The following is a 14,387-nucleotide window of genomic DNA, read 5'->3' on the forward strand; positions in this document are numbered from 1 at the left end:
AATGGCTTTTTAAAATTGCTATGGTAGTATGTTACATTTACATGTGTGACTCCTTTAAAAATGACCTCCATAAAAATTATCATAAAATATAACATACACCAATACATGCTATTTTCAAAACTACAACTCACACGTGTAAATCAGGGTCTGCAAGTAACTTTGTGCATGTAAGAAAGGGACATGCCAATGTGCACACAAGGGGCCGGATTTATTTTATAAAGGCCCGGCGATGCGTGTAAAGCCCCGGGACACGTTTAAGTCTGAGGCTTTACTAAAGGGGCAGGGAGGGGGCGGGGTGTGGGCGGGGAGGGGCGGTCCGGGGGAGGGTTGGGAAAAGAGGCCTCTGACACAGCGGCCATTGCTGCTGTGTCAGAGGATCACGTGCCGGTAGGCTGCCAGCGCGCGCAACCTGCACCTGCCTCCAGGCAGACGCAAAGGGTTTGACAAAGGTCGGGGGGAGGGGGTTAGAGTAGGGCTAGGGGGGGAAAGGTTAGGGGAAGGGGTGGGAAGGTTAGGTTAGAGGGGAGGGAATAGGGGAACACAGCGTGGCTTGGCGCGCGCAAGGTGCACAGCTCCCCTATGAGGAAAGGCTGAAGAGGTTAGGGCTGTTCAGCTTGTAGAAGAGACAGCTGAAGGGGGATATGAGAGAGGTCTTTAAGATCATGAGAGGTCTTGAACGAGTAGATGTGATTCGGTTATTTTCACTTTCGAATAATAGAAGGACTAGGGGGCATTCCATGAAGTTAGCAAATAGCACATTTAAGACTAATCGGAGAAAATTCTTTTTCACTCAACGCACAATAAAGCTCTGGAATTTGTTGCCAGAGGATGTGGTTAGTGCAGTTAGTGTAGCTGGGTTCAAAAAAGGTTTGGATATGTTTTGGAGGAGAAGTCCATTAACGGCTATTAATCAAGTTTACTTAGGGAATAGCCACTGCTATTAATTGCATCAGTAGCATGGGATCTTCTTAGTGTTTGGGTAATTGCCAGGTTCTTGTGGCCTGGTTTTGGCCTCTGTTGGAAACAGATGCTTGGCTTGATGGACCCTTGGTCTGACCCAGCATTGCAATTTCTTAAGTTCTTATGTTCTAAAATCGGGCATACATGTGTGCGCGCCAGGTACCGCATATTCGCACAAGTGCTATTTTATAAACCTTAAACATACAAGTATAATTAATTACTTGTCTGTTTAATAGCCTGTATTACTATAACTATTATACCCTTAATTGCTACAATTAAGGGTATGATAGTTCACGCCTTGATTACTTAATTACTAGTTTGTTTAATATCATCTTGTATCCGCTATAATTGTACTTGTAATATACCGTTGCTTAATATCATATTTACCGTTGTTTAATATCATCTTGTATCATCTATAATTGTACTTGTAATGTACTGTTGCTATCCTTCTTGTTTAAATGTAAACCGATGAGATGTTTTTCACTAAATGAATGTTGGTATAGAAAAATCTGCAAATAAATAAATAAATAAAATAAATAATGGTGTGAGAATAAGTTTGCTTTTATAATAAAGGGGTGGTGAGGGGCAGGCCAGAGGTGTTCCGGGGCAGGGCCAACATTTATGCATATAAATTGCTATTTTAAAACCTGCGAACGCGATGTGCATATGGCTGTTACCTGCGTATATTCACACCTGCTAATTAACAGGTGTAATTAGAATAAAATTCTTTATAGGGAAATCCTGACCTTGTGCGGGGTCTAGATAAAGTGGAGGAAGTGCAGTCTGAAGGAACACGGGGATCTTGATGACCTAGAGATAGACTGGGCAAACTGGTGGAGTAATTGCAAAACTGGTAATTTCCTTCACGCACGCATGTTATAAAATTTGATATTTTGCACGCGTAAAATCCAGCTAGTGCTAAGGAAAATATGCGAGTTACATTTCCTCCTGTAAATGATTACACTTAGGACTACAAATGCACACACATAGCAGATGTCTGCCACTTATGTGGATAAATAAGATTGCCAGATAAGTCTTCAAAGGCTAGTTATATAGTTATATAGTTATATAGTTATGTAAAGCTTTTCTTTTACTTATCTGGCTATCTTACTTAGCTAGATAAGTCTTAAACAGCTCTAATTAGCTGGATATGTCACCACAGCGCTACTTAGCTGGATATATATCACAACATATGCATGTATGTTATAAAACAGCCTAGGCACGTGCATGTGCACACCCAGTTTTGCAAGTGGGAATGCTAAATCCTCAAAACCACTCTGGTTCTTTAGCCTGCACTTCTCCCAGTTATCCCAGACCCCTCAAACCTCTCACAGATGCTTGTTTTTGTTTTTTTTTTTAAACTTACACCTCCTCCATAGCAGAAGTAAGCTCACACAGCACCGGACCTGAGCGCGTGTAGGTACTTGCATGTACATTCCTTGGCCACGCCCTGGAACACCCATTCCCTGCCCCTTTTTTCTCCAATGTGAGATATGTGCGCATTGACACATGCGCGCACATCCCCCTACTTTATACATTTAGGTGGACACGTAAATGTCCTCCATGCAAACACATCTCCCAATTTTGGTGCATACCAGGATTTTAAAATGTACCACTTTATTTCTTATGATTTTTTTTAGGTGTTCTGGCTCTCAGTTATAAGTTATTACAAGAAGTATTTTGTTCTGCGGTTGTCCTCTCTTTGCACTGCAGTACGATTTTTCTGTGTGTTTTCAATAAACATGCACTTTTCTTGGAGATGATATTAAGGACATAGCTGGTACTGGTATAATGATGACATTTTTAAGATTAGGAATCAAGGAGAAGAGAATGTTTAACAATTCTATAACTCTTAGTTCATTTGAAATAGACTACTTCCAATAACAGAGTTACATTTTTTAAACACCATGGGGTAATTTTCAAAAGGATTTACATACATAAATCCTGGTTTATGCATGTGCATCAGCTTTTGAAAATTATCCAGGGGGTTGTGCAAGAAAAAGTACATGTATAACTCAATTATGCATGTACTCTTGGTAGGCATTCCAGGGAGTGGAGATGGGGTAGGGGAAGCACTTATACATATTTTTTATTTTCAAAGGTATACCCATAAATATACATGCAGAAAGTTACATCTGCTTGGAAGCAGTTACAATTTTCTGTTCATATATGGACATATGTAATGGGGACATCTGCAGATTTTCGAAGATGATTTATGCGCTTAAGTCTGTTTTGAAACTTTGAGCTAAAGTGCGACTATTTTGTACCTGCAAAGTTTAGACATCCACAGGCTGATGGAAATTACCTTCCATGAGGGCAATTTTCAAAGCCACTTACCTGCGTTAACTGGTCTGTTTGAAAATTGTTGTCCTCCCAGCTAAACATATGTGCGGGCTTCTATAGTGCACATACTTTTAGCGGGTTAAAAAGAGGCATTCCCATAGATGTATTTAGGTCAGGGGGGTAAAACACTGTGACAGTAACTTTCAAACCGGCACGTGTGCACACATTTGCATGCATATATCGGCCTGCGCCCGGGTACGTGGCCATTTTATAAAATAGACACACTAGTTATACAATAGCCTGGCCATGTGCACATGTGTGCCATATTTTAACTGGGTGTGCGCATGTGCATGCAAATTCTGCTTCTATTGTGTAAATCGGGGGATTTTAAAAGGGGACCTCAAACAGGGATAAGCCCCTCAAAATACTTGTAATGCTTTTTAACTCTTTGAAACTATATAAACAAATTCCACCACATCACTACTGTAATGCAATGTTTAATTTACTTGCATTTTCAGGCAATATCTGTAACTTAATTCTGCTCGGACCTAATGAAGAGAACATAGCTCTCAAAAGCTAGTCACAGCTGCAATAAGTTAGCCCAATAAAAGGTATAGCTTACAATTTATTGATTAATCTTTATTTTTCCATTTGCATGCAACTCATATTAACTTTAAAATGACTACCTATCAGAATACTGACTAAAGATTTTTATACAAAAGTACTAGCTAAAAACCTTAGGCCTTTTATTTAGAACAATCATAATTTCTGTTCAAGTGCTATTACATTTTAAACAGCAATATAGAACTTTGAAGTTTCTTATACTTCTTGCACCATTTTAGGTATTTAAATGAGGTTAGAAACACTAAGTTAAAAAAGTATTCAAAGGGTTAATTTTGTGTCACTAAAGAGAATAATGTTAAGATATTCATTTTTTCATCTTCTTCAGCTCAAAATCCAGCTTTGAAACTGAGGAAGACATTTAGATTTCACCAGTTCAATGAGTGTTCTGTTCAACCAGTAGCCGTTTGGTTACCAATGACACGAAGAATTTCTTTATTTATGCCTGGTTCCTGTGTATTTATACTTGTGTCTCCAACTTGGCCATCTTCATAGCTAAAATTAAGAGGAAAGAAAAAAGAGAGTCACTTTAATTTATATACAGAAGTATTTTTACAATTTTAGAAATGGTGAATACTAAGTATGTAGCATATACTTAAATAAACTTGAATACTACTGAATATTAGTTATTTTCCTGAGACGATTACTAAGCTAAAGCACACTGGATGTGTGCTACTTTATGTATGCTGAAGATATCCAGCATCCAGCTCTAGTTTCCCTTTGAATTATGCAGACTGTTTCCTGAAAATGTTTTCCAGGAGTCCCTCACCCAGATGAAGGACTGGTTAACTAATAATGGCCATTTTATGAATACTAAAAAAAACTAAGATGCTTTAAAGTGAATCTTCAAAGGATGTCAGCATAAAAAATAGCACTTACACATATAAAATATAACATATAAGCGAGTCTATGCTATTTTAGAAACCTCAACAATCACACATATATCAGGGTCCGCGAGTACATTTACATGTATAAAAACGGAGTGGGCTAGGGGTGTTCTGGGGAGGAGACAACATTTACACGAGTAAGTTGGTATTTTATAAGCTATTTACACATGTAAATATGGCATCTTCCTTGTGTATATTTACCCCTGCTCAATATTCGGAGTAAGTGAGCATAAACATAAAAAAATGTGAAAAAATGACTGGGTGGGGGGTCTGGGTGAAATGGAAGAATTTCAGGCCATGAACTACAGATGGACTAAGTGAACTGGTAGATTAATTAGTAAAACTGGTTATTTCATTGACGCACACATGTTGAAAATCCCCATTTGCATACACTTATCTGGCTAAATTTGACTTATCCGGCTAAGTAGTGCCTTTCCCACTACTTTGACGAGTTCAGACTTATCCGGCTAAGTAGCAACATTTAACTGGGTATGTCTGACAAGTACTGCTCAGATGGACAAGTAGTGCTTTTCAGACTTAACTGGCTAAGTAGTAGCTTTGCTGCTTCTTAGCTGGATAAATCAGAATTTATCCGGATATGTGGTGCTACTTAGCTGGTTAAGTCCAAACTTGTGCTGCATGTGGTTTTTTCATATGCAAGCATTTTTGTGTACTTATATAGTCGTATTTTAGAACCTGTGCATATGGTATCTGTGCAGGTTATAAAATACTACATCTACTTTACACACACCCATATACATACATATATAAGTGCGCACGTGCAGCTTTAAAACTTATCCTTCCTAGGTGGGGCAACGTCTTTTAGAGGGCTCGGATGATTCAATTTGCAATGATGGATTTTTGCTTCCAGTACTTTCTGAAATACAAAGTCTTGGGGTCATTTTGGATCAGATAAGGGTCAGTCTGCATTCTGCATGTTTGACAGAAGTGAGGGATTCTGCTAACTAGAATGTAGATTCTGTGTAGGGATCTACAGCAGTCTGCTTGCTTTGTTTTTCCAATAGAAAGTTTATTGTGTTCTATATTTGCAGTATTGCCTTTTCATAGGTAAGGTTGTTGCTGTTTAAGACCTGGGTGTTAGTGCTCTTATGATATGGCTGGTATGCTATATAATTTCTAATTTTTTTTTTTTTAGCAGGTTTTCATTTTATTTCACAAAGTATCTGGCAGGGAAAGGATTTTGAAGTACTATTACTGAAGGGATACCAGAATTTGAATATATGTTTTGTATGGTGAGTTGAAAGGGGATATTTCCTAACCCTGCTCTGAATAAACTCTAGAAGAGGTCAGAACTTCCTGAAGTTGACAGTGAAATGCATGAGAGTTTGTCTGTATCAAAAAACTGTGCTGCATGTACATATCAGTCCCAGAATTCTCACTGAAGCGGTAAGATTAAGATTTTGTGAAACAATACAATTTAATAATGATATTTTACAAGCGGTTACCAAAATGTAAAGAATATGTTATCTTTCTCCTGCATCATTTTCAACAATAAAATAATATCCAGGATTTTGTTTTTAATATAGCTATTAAATGTAGTGTGCAATGTATTACGCACATGAGCCTCATCTGTCAGATGTGTCATGATGGAAAAAAAGTTGAGAACCACTGGAATACAGGGTCACCTGGAGTTGGCCTTCTGAGAATCAAAGTGAAAGATGACAAAGACTGGGGAGGCCTTCTGGCACTGGTGGTAAAGGCTATTGCAGTGGCAGTGTTTGGACATGCTTGGGACAGATGGAGGGTGTGGGGGTGTGGGGTACTGGTAGATGCAGGGTTGTTGAGTCTGGTGGGAGATCTGAAGGGTGCAGGTGTCGATTTAGTTTTGAGAATTTGTATACTTGTGTGAAGGAGTGTATATAAGACAACCCCAGAGCACCTTAAGAGACCAGTTCCAGGTATCTTGGCTGATCTAGCATAAAACATACCAGTAGGAAATCCTGATCCCAGGGCATTTTCCATAGCAGGGGATTAACTAGCCAGGCCCAGAAGGGAAGGGGGAAGCCCCAGAGAGGCGTAGTAGGCAGGGTCTGTTAAAACTGTATATATGTAACTGCTATCACTTGTGATTTATTACTGCTGAGGTAAGCAGACTTTTCTCTATCACTTTTGTGAAAATAATAAAAAGTTTGTCTGAAGAACAGCTGGAGTAAAGAGTCCTCTGTTTCCTGGCACATTCCCAAGCCACAGACTGCTCCCACAGATTTACAAAATGTGTCAGCAGTGGGATGATCCTGTTCTAAGTAGCTGCACAAACAGGGACCCACACCAGCAGCAGAAAAAAAGAGAAATTTGTTTTAGGGGGGCAGGAACTTGCTGCAGCAGCTTAGAAGTTATGTAGAGTGGGTTAAAAGGGCTAGCCCTGCCCAGGTAGTCAGGGAATTAAGTCAAAGTTGGACAGAGCAGAGTCATTTTTATTCCTTTTTTTTCCCCTGGGAAAGGGAAAGATTTTTTTTTTTTTTGTGGGTACACCTAAACAGAAGAAGGCCTCCAAGAAAGCCTCTGTGTGTCCAGTGCCCAGTAAGTCAAAATGGAGCAATTGGTACAGAACCTCAGAAAAAGCCAGCTGCAACTGCAGCCAGTGATTAAAGTCCTACAAGAACAATTATCAGCAACAAAAAGCACTGACACAGATGGTCCATGCTGTCCAAGCTACCATAACCTGGGAGCTCCACCTTCCCCAGTGATATATAAAATAACGGCAGGAGAGGATCCCAACTGTTTCTTAAAGAACTTTGAGAGAACTGCTCGGTTAGCAGGTTGGCCAGAAGCCACATGGACCATTTATCTGGGTAATCTGCTTATAGCAGCAGGAAGGCTGCCAACCCTAATGGAAGAGCCTGCTATGCAGAGGTCAAGGCAGTCATTTTTGAAAACGCTGGGTACACATGGGAGGTATATTGGCAACAGTTCTGGTGGGGAACCCTTCAGTCCAGCAAAAGTGCACAGAGCCTTTTCTATTGGCTAAAGGATGTCTGTTGGAAGTGGTTGGAGCCAGAAGGGAAAACAAGCCTTCAAGTAGCCAAGCTAGTTCTCCTAGACCAGTTTCTGGATGGGCTAAACTGGCCTATGTGAAAATGGGTATGTTGGCACCCAGATCTCACCCCTGAGACCACCTTTGTAGCAGCTGACATCTTTCACTAGGCCCAGTGGATGCCAGAACAACCGTGAATGCTAGAAAGGCAACCCTCGCAGGATCCCAGAGGCCACAGTATGAATGTAAGACCCCTTACAGCGGGCTTCAAAGTAGGAAAGGTCCGATCCTTTACCCCAGTCTAAAGACCCAGTCCTGTCACTCTGATTTAACTGTGGAGAGAAAGGTAATTTTGCCAAGGACTGTTACTATGTAGGATTCAAACTGTTCAGTGACAATTTGATGTCCCCTCAGTCTTGCAACTTGATGAACATACCTCATTTGAGGCTTTCACCTTTTGTGATTCTAGTGGAACTGGATAACTCAACTCGGGTCTAGGAAGACTTCGGAATTATAAAAACGCTCATTCAGAGGTAACTAGTCAAAAGAAGTCAGATTGATTATGAGAAAATAGTGCCAGTGACAATACTCGACTAGTCAGGTTGTGTTGAAAACTCCCGCTGGACAAGTTAAGATACAATTTATTGTTATCCCCTATGCTATTATACTGGGAAGGGATTATCTACACTTTAGGACCCTAGAGGAGTACCCCAGGGATCCACACTCTCGGCGACACTATTTAATATCTACATGCTGCCTCTATGCCACCTCCTGGCTGGACTAGGTATCATACACTACATATATGCTGATGACATTCAACTATTACCCGTAGAGGAAACAATCGATAAGACATTAAACCTAGCAATGATGTACCTAAATATAATTAAGCAATTACTAAACCAAATGGAACTAGTAATTAACATCGAAAAAAATGAATTTATACACCTAGAACTTAAAAACTGAGGTAATTCAAAACCCCATCAAACTTAAAAACGATCAAGAATTGGAGCTAACCGAGAAAGCTCGAAACCTAGGAGTAATAATTGACACAGAACTCAGCCTTAAGCAACACATATCACAAAAAGTTAGAGAAGGCTACGCCAAACTTATGGTCCTCAGGAGGCTTAAACCCCTATTAACCCAAGCGCACTTCCGAACAGTTCTACAAGCACTTATATTCACTAGCACAGACTACTGTAACACACTATTCCTGGGACTACCGTATTCAACAATAAGACCTCTACAAATTTTACAAAACTCTGCTGCCAGAATACTTACTGGTAAAAGCAAAAGAGACGAAATCACTCAAACACTTGCCGAATTACACTGGCTGCCGACAGAACAAAGAGTGCAATATAAAACACTTTGCAAAATTCACAATCTGATCAACGAAGAAAAAGCGGACTGGATAAACACAGCACTATGCTTACACGTCCCACAGAGAAGTCTTAGATCAGCTAATAAAGCTCTACTAACCATCCCCTTGGTCAAGACAGCAAAACTGACCCAAGTTAGAGAGCGAGCCCTATCATTAGCCGGACCAGCATTATGGAACTCATTGCCACTCAAAACAAGATTACAGAGAGATTTAAAACTCTTTAAAAAAAGTTTAAAAACATGGCTTTTCAAAAAAGCATTTTACAGTGAGAATGGAGAATAAGAAGTATAAATGAACAAGCAAAAGAACATCTACACACAGCAAAAGTCACCTAGTAGCGTACTTGTATATTTTATTATTTTTACTCATTATTATAGACTAATTTAAGAGATCTGCAGTATAAAGTACAATTCTTGTATGGTTTTTCCTATTAATCATATAAAAGGACAAGATCCAGATCACACATCATATACCTTATATTATGAAAACATGTTACCGATAAATGTTTTAACACTTTGTTAGTAAGATTTTAACCAAATATAAATTTACGTGCCTCTCTGTAAACAGTTGTGATGGTGCATTACTAAACCACAGTATAGAAAATATTTTAAATAAATAAATAGAGAACTAGCTCAAGGCTAATGGGACAATAACAAAGGGTAATTTCAGGAACTCTTCTCATTAGAAAACCTGGACTTATATGATATGAAACCCCCAAGACACCTAAGCCCAGTAGATGAACCTGGAAAGAGAAAAAGAATATTCCCAGCATTATGGACTGGCGTGAGTGAAGGCTCTGAATTAGAGTAAGCTCCCCACATCTTTCAAGAGTCAATATTTGTCCTCCCTCAGATTAGGTGGAGGAGGGGAATCCCAATAACTTTATATGTGCCCAGCGAGGCCTTCCACAATCTAAAGAAGGTCTAGTGCTCAGAACCAGTTTTGAGGAAGCCCAGACTTCAAACAGAAGTCTTGGAAGGGGGCTTAGGAGCAGTCCTAGTATATAAGAAAGATAGCCTGGATCACCTATTAGCCTTTGTTAGCAGGAATCTAAGGTCCAAAGTGTGAAACAGCACTGAGAAGGAGAAGGTAAATGCCAATTTTCTTTACATGGAGGCCTCCCTGGTACAGGCAGGAGCTTAACCAATGAAGGTTGAGCTGAGGGGGAGGGTGTGTGAAGGAGTGTACATAAGACAGCCCCAAAACACCTTAAGGAACTGGCTCCAGGTATCTGGTCTGGTCCACCGTAAAACATACACCAGTAGGTAATTTTGGTCCCAGGGTTTTTCTCATAGGTGGGGGATAACTAGCCAGGCCCAGGAGGGAAGGAGAAGGCCCCAGAGAAGTGTAAGAAGCAGGTATTACGTCAAAACTATGTATGCATAATTGCTAATGCTTATGTTTTATTACTACTGAAGCAAGCAACTTTTTCTCTGTTACTTTTGTGACAATAATAAAAAGTTTGCCTGAAAAATGGCCAGAGTCCAGAGTTATCTGTTCTCTGGCACATTCCTAAGCCATGAAAAGCTCCCATTTCTACCTATGGTGGTAAAAAAAGCAAAAGGGAAAAATCTAAATTGGGCACATTGAATGGTAGAAAAGGTCCTTATCTGCTATTATTTACTAAGTTAATGTGACTCCTATTTACTAAAGTGTATTAAAAATGTGTAGTAACATGCATTAGAATACTGATGTTAACAAAGTATTTATTAAAGGATGATAAGCACTTGAAAGGGGGGGGGGGGGGACGGACAAAAATTAAAATTCCCATGTTGGTACAAACCTTGTGGGTAATTTTTACCTACAGGGTTTGCACCAATAATCAAACCATAACTATGCAGGTTGTTCGTTTTCTTGCCCTCTCACTAGCCCCAGGGACCCCTCTTCAAAATGTGGAAAAAAATATGTGTGTTGTAGAACATGTATATTTTTCTCCACATTGAAGGTGGGAAATGATCAAAGTCCCCATTTCTGCAGGTAAAACACTTTTACCTGCAGAAATGCTTTATTTATTGTCCTTTTAGTAAATACTGTGTTAAGTGATTATGGTAACAGATCTGCTTGTAACACCTGGAGAAGGTTCAGAGAAGGGTGACCAAAATGATAATGGGCATGGAACATAGAAAACATAGAAACATACAAATGACGGCAGAAGAAGACCAAACGGCCCATCCAGTCTGCCCAGCAAGTTTTGCACATTTTTTTTCTCATACTTATCTGTTACTTTTCGCTCTTAGTAACCTTTTGATTCTATTTCCCTTCCACCCCCACCATTAATGTAGAGAGCAGTGTTGGAACTGCCTCTAAGTGAAATATCTAGCTTATGCTTGGATTTATCAAAATGTGGTAAGTACCACATGCGATAGCAAAAGGGGTGTGTTTTATGCTAATATACCATTTTCAGATTCTGCCAGACCTGTTGTATTTCCTGCATTCAACCACTGGGGGACCATTGTTGAGAGAGAGAGAGAGAGTGAGAGAGAGAGAGAGAGAGAGAGATAGATACTGGCCATAATATCATGGCCCATAGGTAGGTATTTGTATCCCTATAGTAGGCCCACCTAGTAACTCCAGGTGGGGTTTAGGTAAGAGTGTAGGGGGTTAGGGGCCACTTTGACATTCTATGTACACCTACGAACAGGTCTCATGAAGATTTGATGACCTACGGAGTGAGGAAACTCACCCCAAATCTCATCTTGGAGTGAGTTTCCTCACTCCGAAGGCCATCAAATCTTCACAAGAGACTTCTGTTCGTAGGTGTCACGTAGTATCTCAAAGGGCCCCTAACCCCCTACACTCTTACCTAAACCCCACCTCGAGTTACTAGGTGGGCCTACTATAGGGATACAAATACCTACCTATGGGCCATGATATTATGGCCAGTATCTCTCTCTCTCTCTCTCTCTCTCTCTCATTCAGCTGAAATAGGCCTTACAGGAGACATCACAAAGGGCAATGAAACCTAACGTCACGGCAGCTATCGCACAGCCTAACGCAATTCAAAGAGGTGTAGTTAAAATTGGCATTATGGCTGTGCGATAGCTCTTCACAGACAGGCTAACCCAGCCCACTCTCTGCCCCTAACTCCTCCCATTTTCTGAATTTGCATCGCACCATACGATATGGTGCTATCACATGTGTTAAACACGTTTTTGCACACGGTAAGGGCCTATCGCATGCGATAAGCCCTTAACGCATGCGAAAACACCTTATTGCATTTTGATAAATGACCCCCCTTAATTAGTTAGGGGTAGTAACCGCCGCAATAAGCAAGCTATACCCATGCTTATTTGTTTACCAGACTAAATAATTCAGACCTTGTTGGTTGTTGTCTGTATATAGATCTACTTTTCTTCATTCCCCCTGCCGTTGAAGCAGAGAGTTATGCTGAATATGCATTGAAAGTGAAGTATCTGACTTTCTCCCCTGCCGTTGAAGCAGAGAGCTATGCTAGATATGTGTGAAGTATCAGTCTGTCTCTCCTGCCGTAGAAGCAGAGAGTTATGCTGGTGTCCTTATGAAGAAAGGCTAAAGAGATTAGGGCTGTTCAGCTTGGAGTCAAGATGGCTGAGGGGGGGATATAATAGAGGTCTATAAAATCTTGAAAGGACTTGAATGGGTAAAAGTGATTCGGTTATTTACTCTTTCAGATAATACAAGGACTAGGAGGTAGTCTAGAGGTTAGAAAGTAGCACATTTAAAACAAACTGGAGAAAAATATTTTTCACTCTATGCACAATTAAGCTCTGGAATTCATTTCCAGAGGATGTGGTTAAGGCAGTCAGTGTAGCTAGGTTCAAAAAGGTTTGGATAAGTTCCTGGGGGAGAACTCTATTAAATGCTTTTTATCATGTTGACTTAGGGAACAGCCTCTGATTATTACTGGCATCAGTAACATGGGATCTTTTTAATGTTTGGATACCTATCAGGTACTTGTAACCTGAATTGGCCATTGTTGGAAACAGGATGCTGGGCTTGATGGATCCTCAGTCTCAACCAGAAAGGCAACTTCTTATAGTAGCACTGGATAAAATGCTTATATTAGCACTGGATAAAGTGCCCCAGGAACCACACCTCAAACAATCTTTTCAGTTAAAGCCTTCCCAAGCTGTTACGTTATCTGAGTATCCATGATTCCCTGAGTGAGGGGGAGAATACTCTTCTAGGCCCTGGGCATTGCAATTACTCAAATCCCAATTTAAAATTTATTGTAAAAAGCAATAATGATCACAGCAGCAATGATCACACTGGAAGCATTGAATGGTTTCCAACATAACTTTTATTGGCAAGTGATGAAATTAATGAAGTTTACAGCTTTAATGGTTTCGATAAATGATGATACAATTTCAGTTCATTAAGTAGATTTGTGACCTCTCTTCTTTTAATTAATATATTGGTAGTTCAATTTAAAGTCCAATTAATAAACCCAATTTCTCTTGCCTTCTCCAATCAATGTTAGGGCCGTTTATGACCTCCCTCCCAATTAATAGGGGGATGTCTTTTTAATCAAATTGAAATCATAGACACATCCAAACATTCCTACCTCTTCTGAAGTTCTTCCTCTTTCATCTCTTCACAGTACTTGATAAGCACATCTCTTCTCCTTGAATTTCCCTGAGATGATAAGGAACCTACTAATAGGTCCAAATAATCTCCTTTTCACTCCTTCTCTCCTTTATCCTGGAATGGATGAGAACTCACTCCTCTCCAGAACTCCTTACATTCCACCCATGTCCTCTGGATGAGAAACACCATTTCTTTGGTTTTACATACACTGAGCCTCTGATATACTTGTGTATTTTAAAGGAAAAAAAAAACTCAAAAAGGAATTCAAAACCTGAGATTAGGAAGATGGAAAACAAAATCTCAAAGAAACAGAAAAGGTTCCAAAACATGGTCTTATAACTGAGCAAAGGCATTCTGTCTCCTTCCTACACCCAAGTCTCACTCCTAGAAACTCCAGCGGCTATCCTCCTTAGAGAATAAACAAAAGCATGGAATAGCCAAGGACATGCTGTCCCTGGAAGAGTCTACTAAACGTTCCACATCCTAGGATGGTGATAAGGGTTTATATACTCTAAGAATACTCCATTTCAATCTCTACATGGGGGAACTTGAACCCACTCTAACCACTTCTTTCATTTTCCTAATAACAATGGAATATTTCTTATGGTTTCTGGTACAGATCTAGTAGGATCTCTATGTGCATTTAGGCCAACTTCCTCATTCTCCTTAAAAGGATCAAGAGTGGCCCCTGAATTGG

The 14,387-nt window shown here is 39.9% G+C and overlaps 1 protein-coding gene across 2 annotated transcripts in view; it reads right to left on the reverse strand.

The window, feature by feature from the left end:
* Positions 1-1,087: 1,087 nt before the first annotated feature.
* The window catches only part of PARP8 (poly(ADP-ribose) polymerase family member 8), a 451,712-nt gene continuing 438,412 nt past the window's right edge, over positions 1,088-14,387 (reverse strand). For both annotated transcript variants that reach the window (XM_029577668.1, XM_029577676.1), the window contains exon 27: positions 1,088-4,359. In XM_029577668.1, coding sequence (XP_029433528.1) covers positions 4,257-4,359 — 103 coding nt within the window. In that variant the 3' untranslated portion in view covers positions 1,088-4,256. The remainder of the gene's footprint in view (positions 4,360-14,387) is intronic.

The sequence above is a fragment of the Rhinatrema bivittatum genome, chromosome 1 (assembly GCF_901001135.1).
Source record: "Rhinatrema bivittatum chromosome 1, aRhiBiv1.1, whole genome shotgun sequence".
Classification (NCBI taxonomy): Eukaryota; Metazoa; Chordata; class Amphibia; order Gymnophiona; family Rhinatrematidae; genus Rhinatrema; species Rhinatrema bivittatum.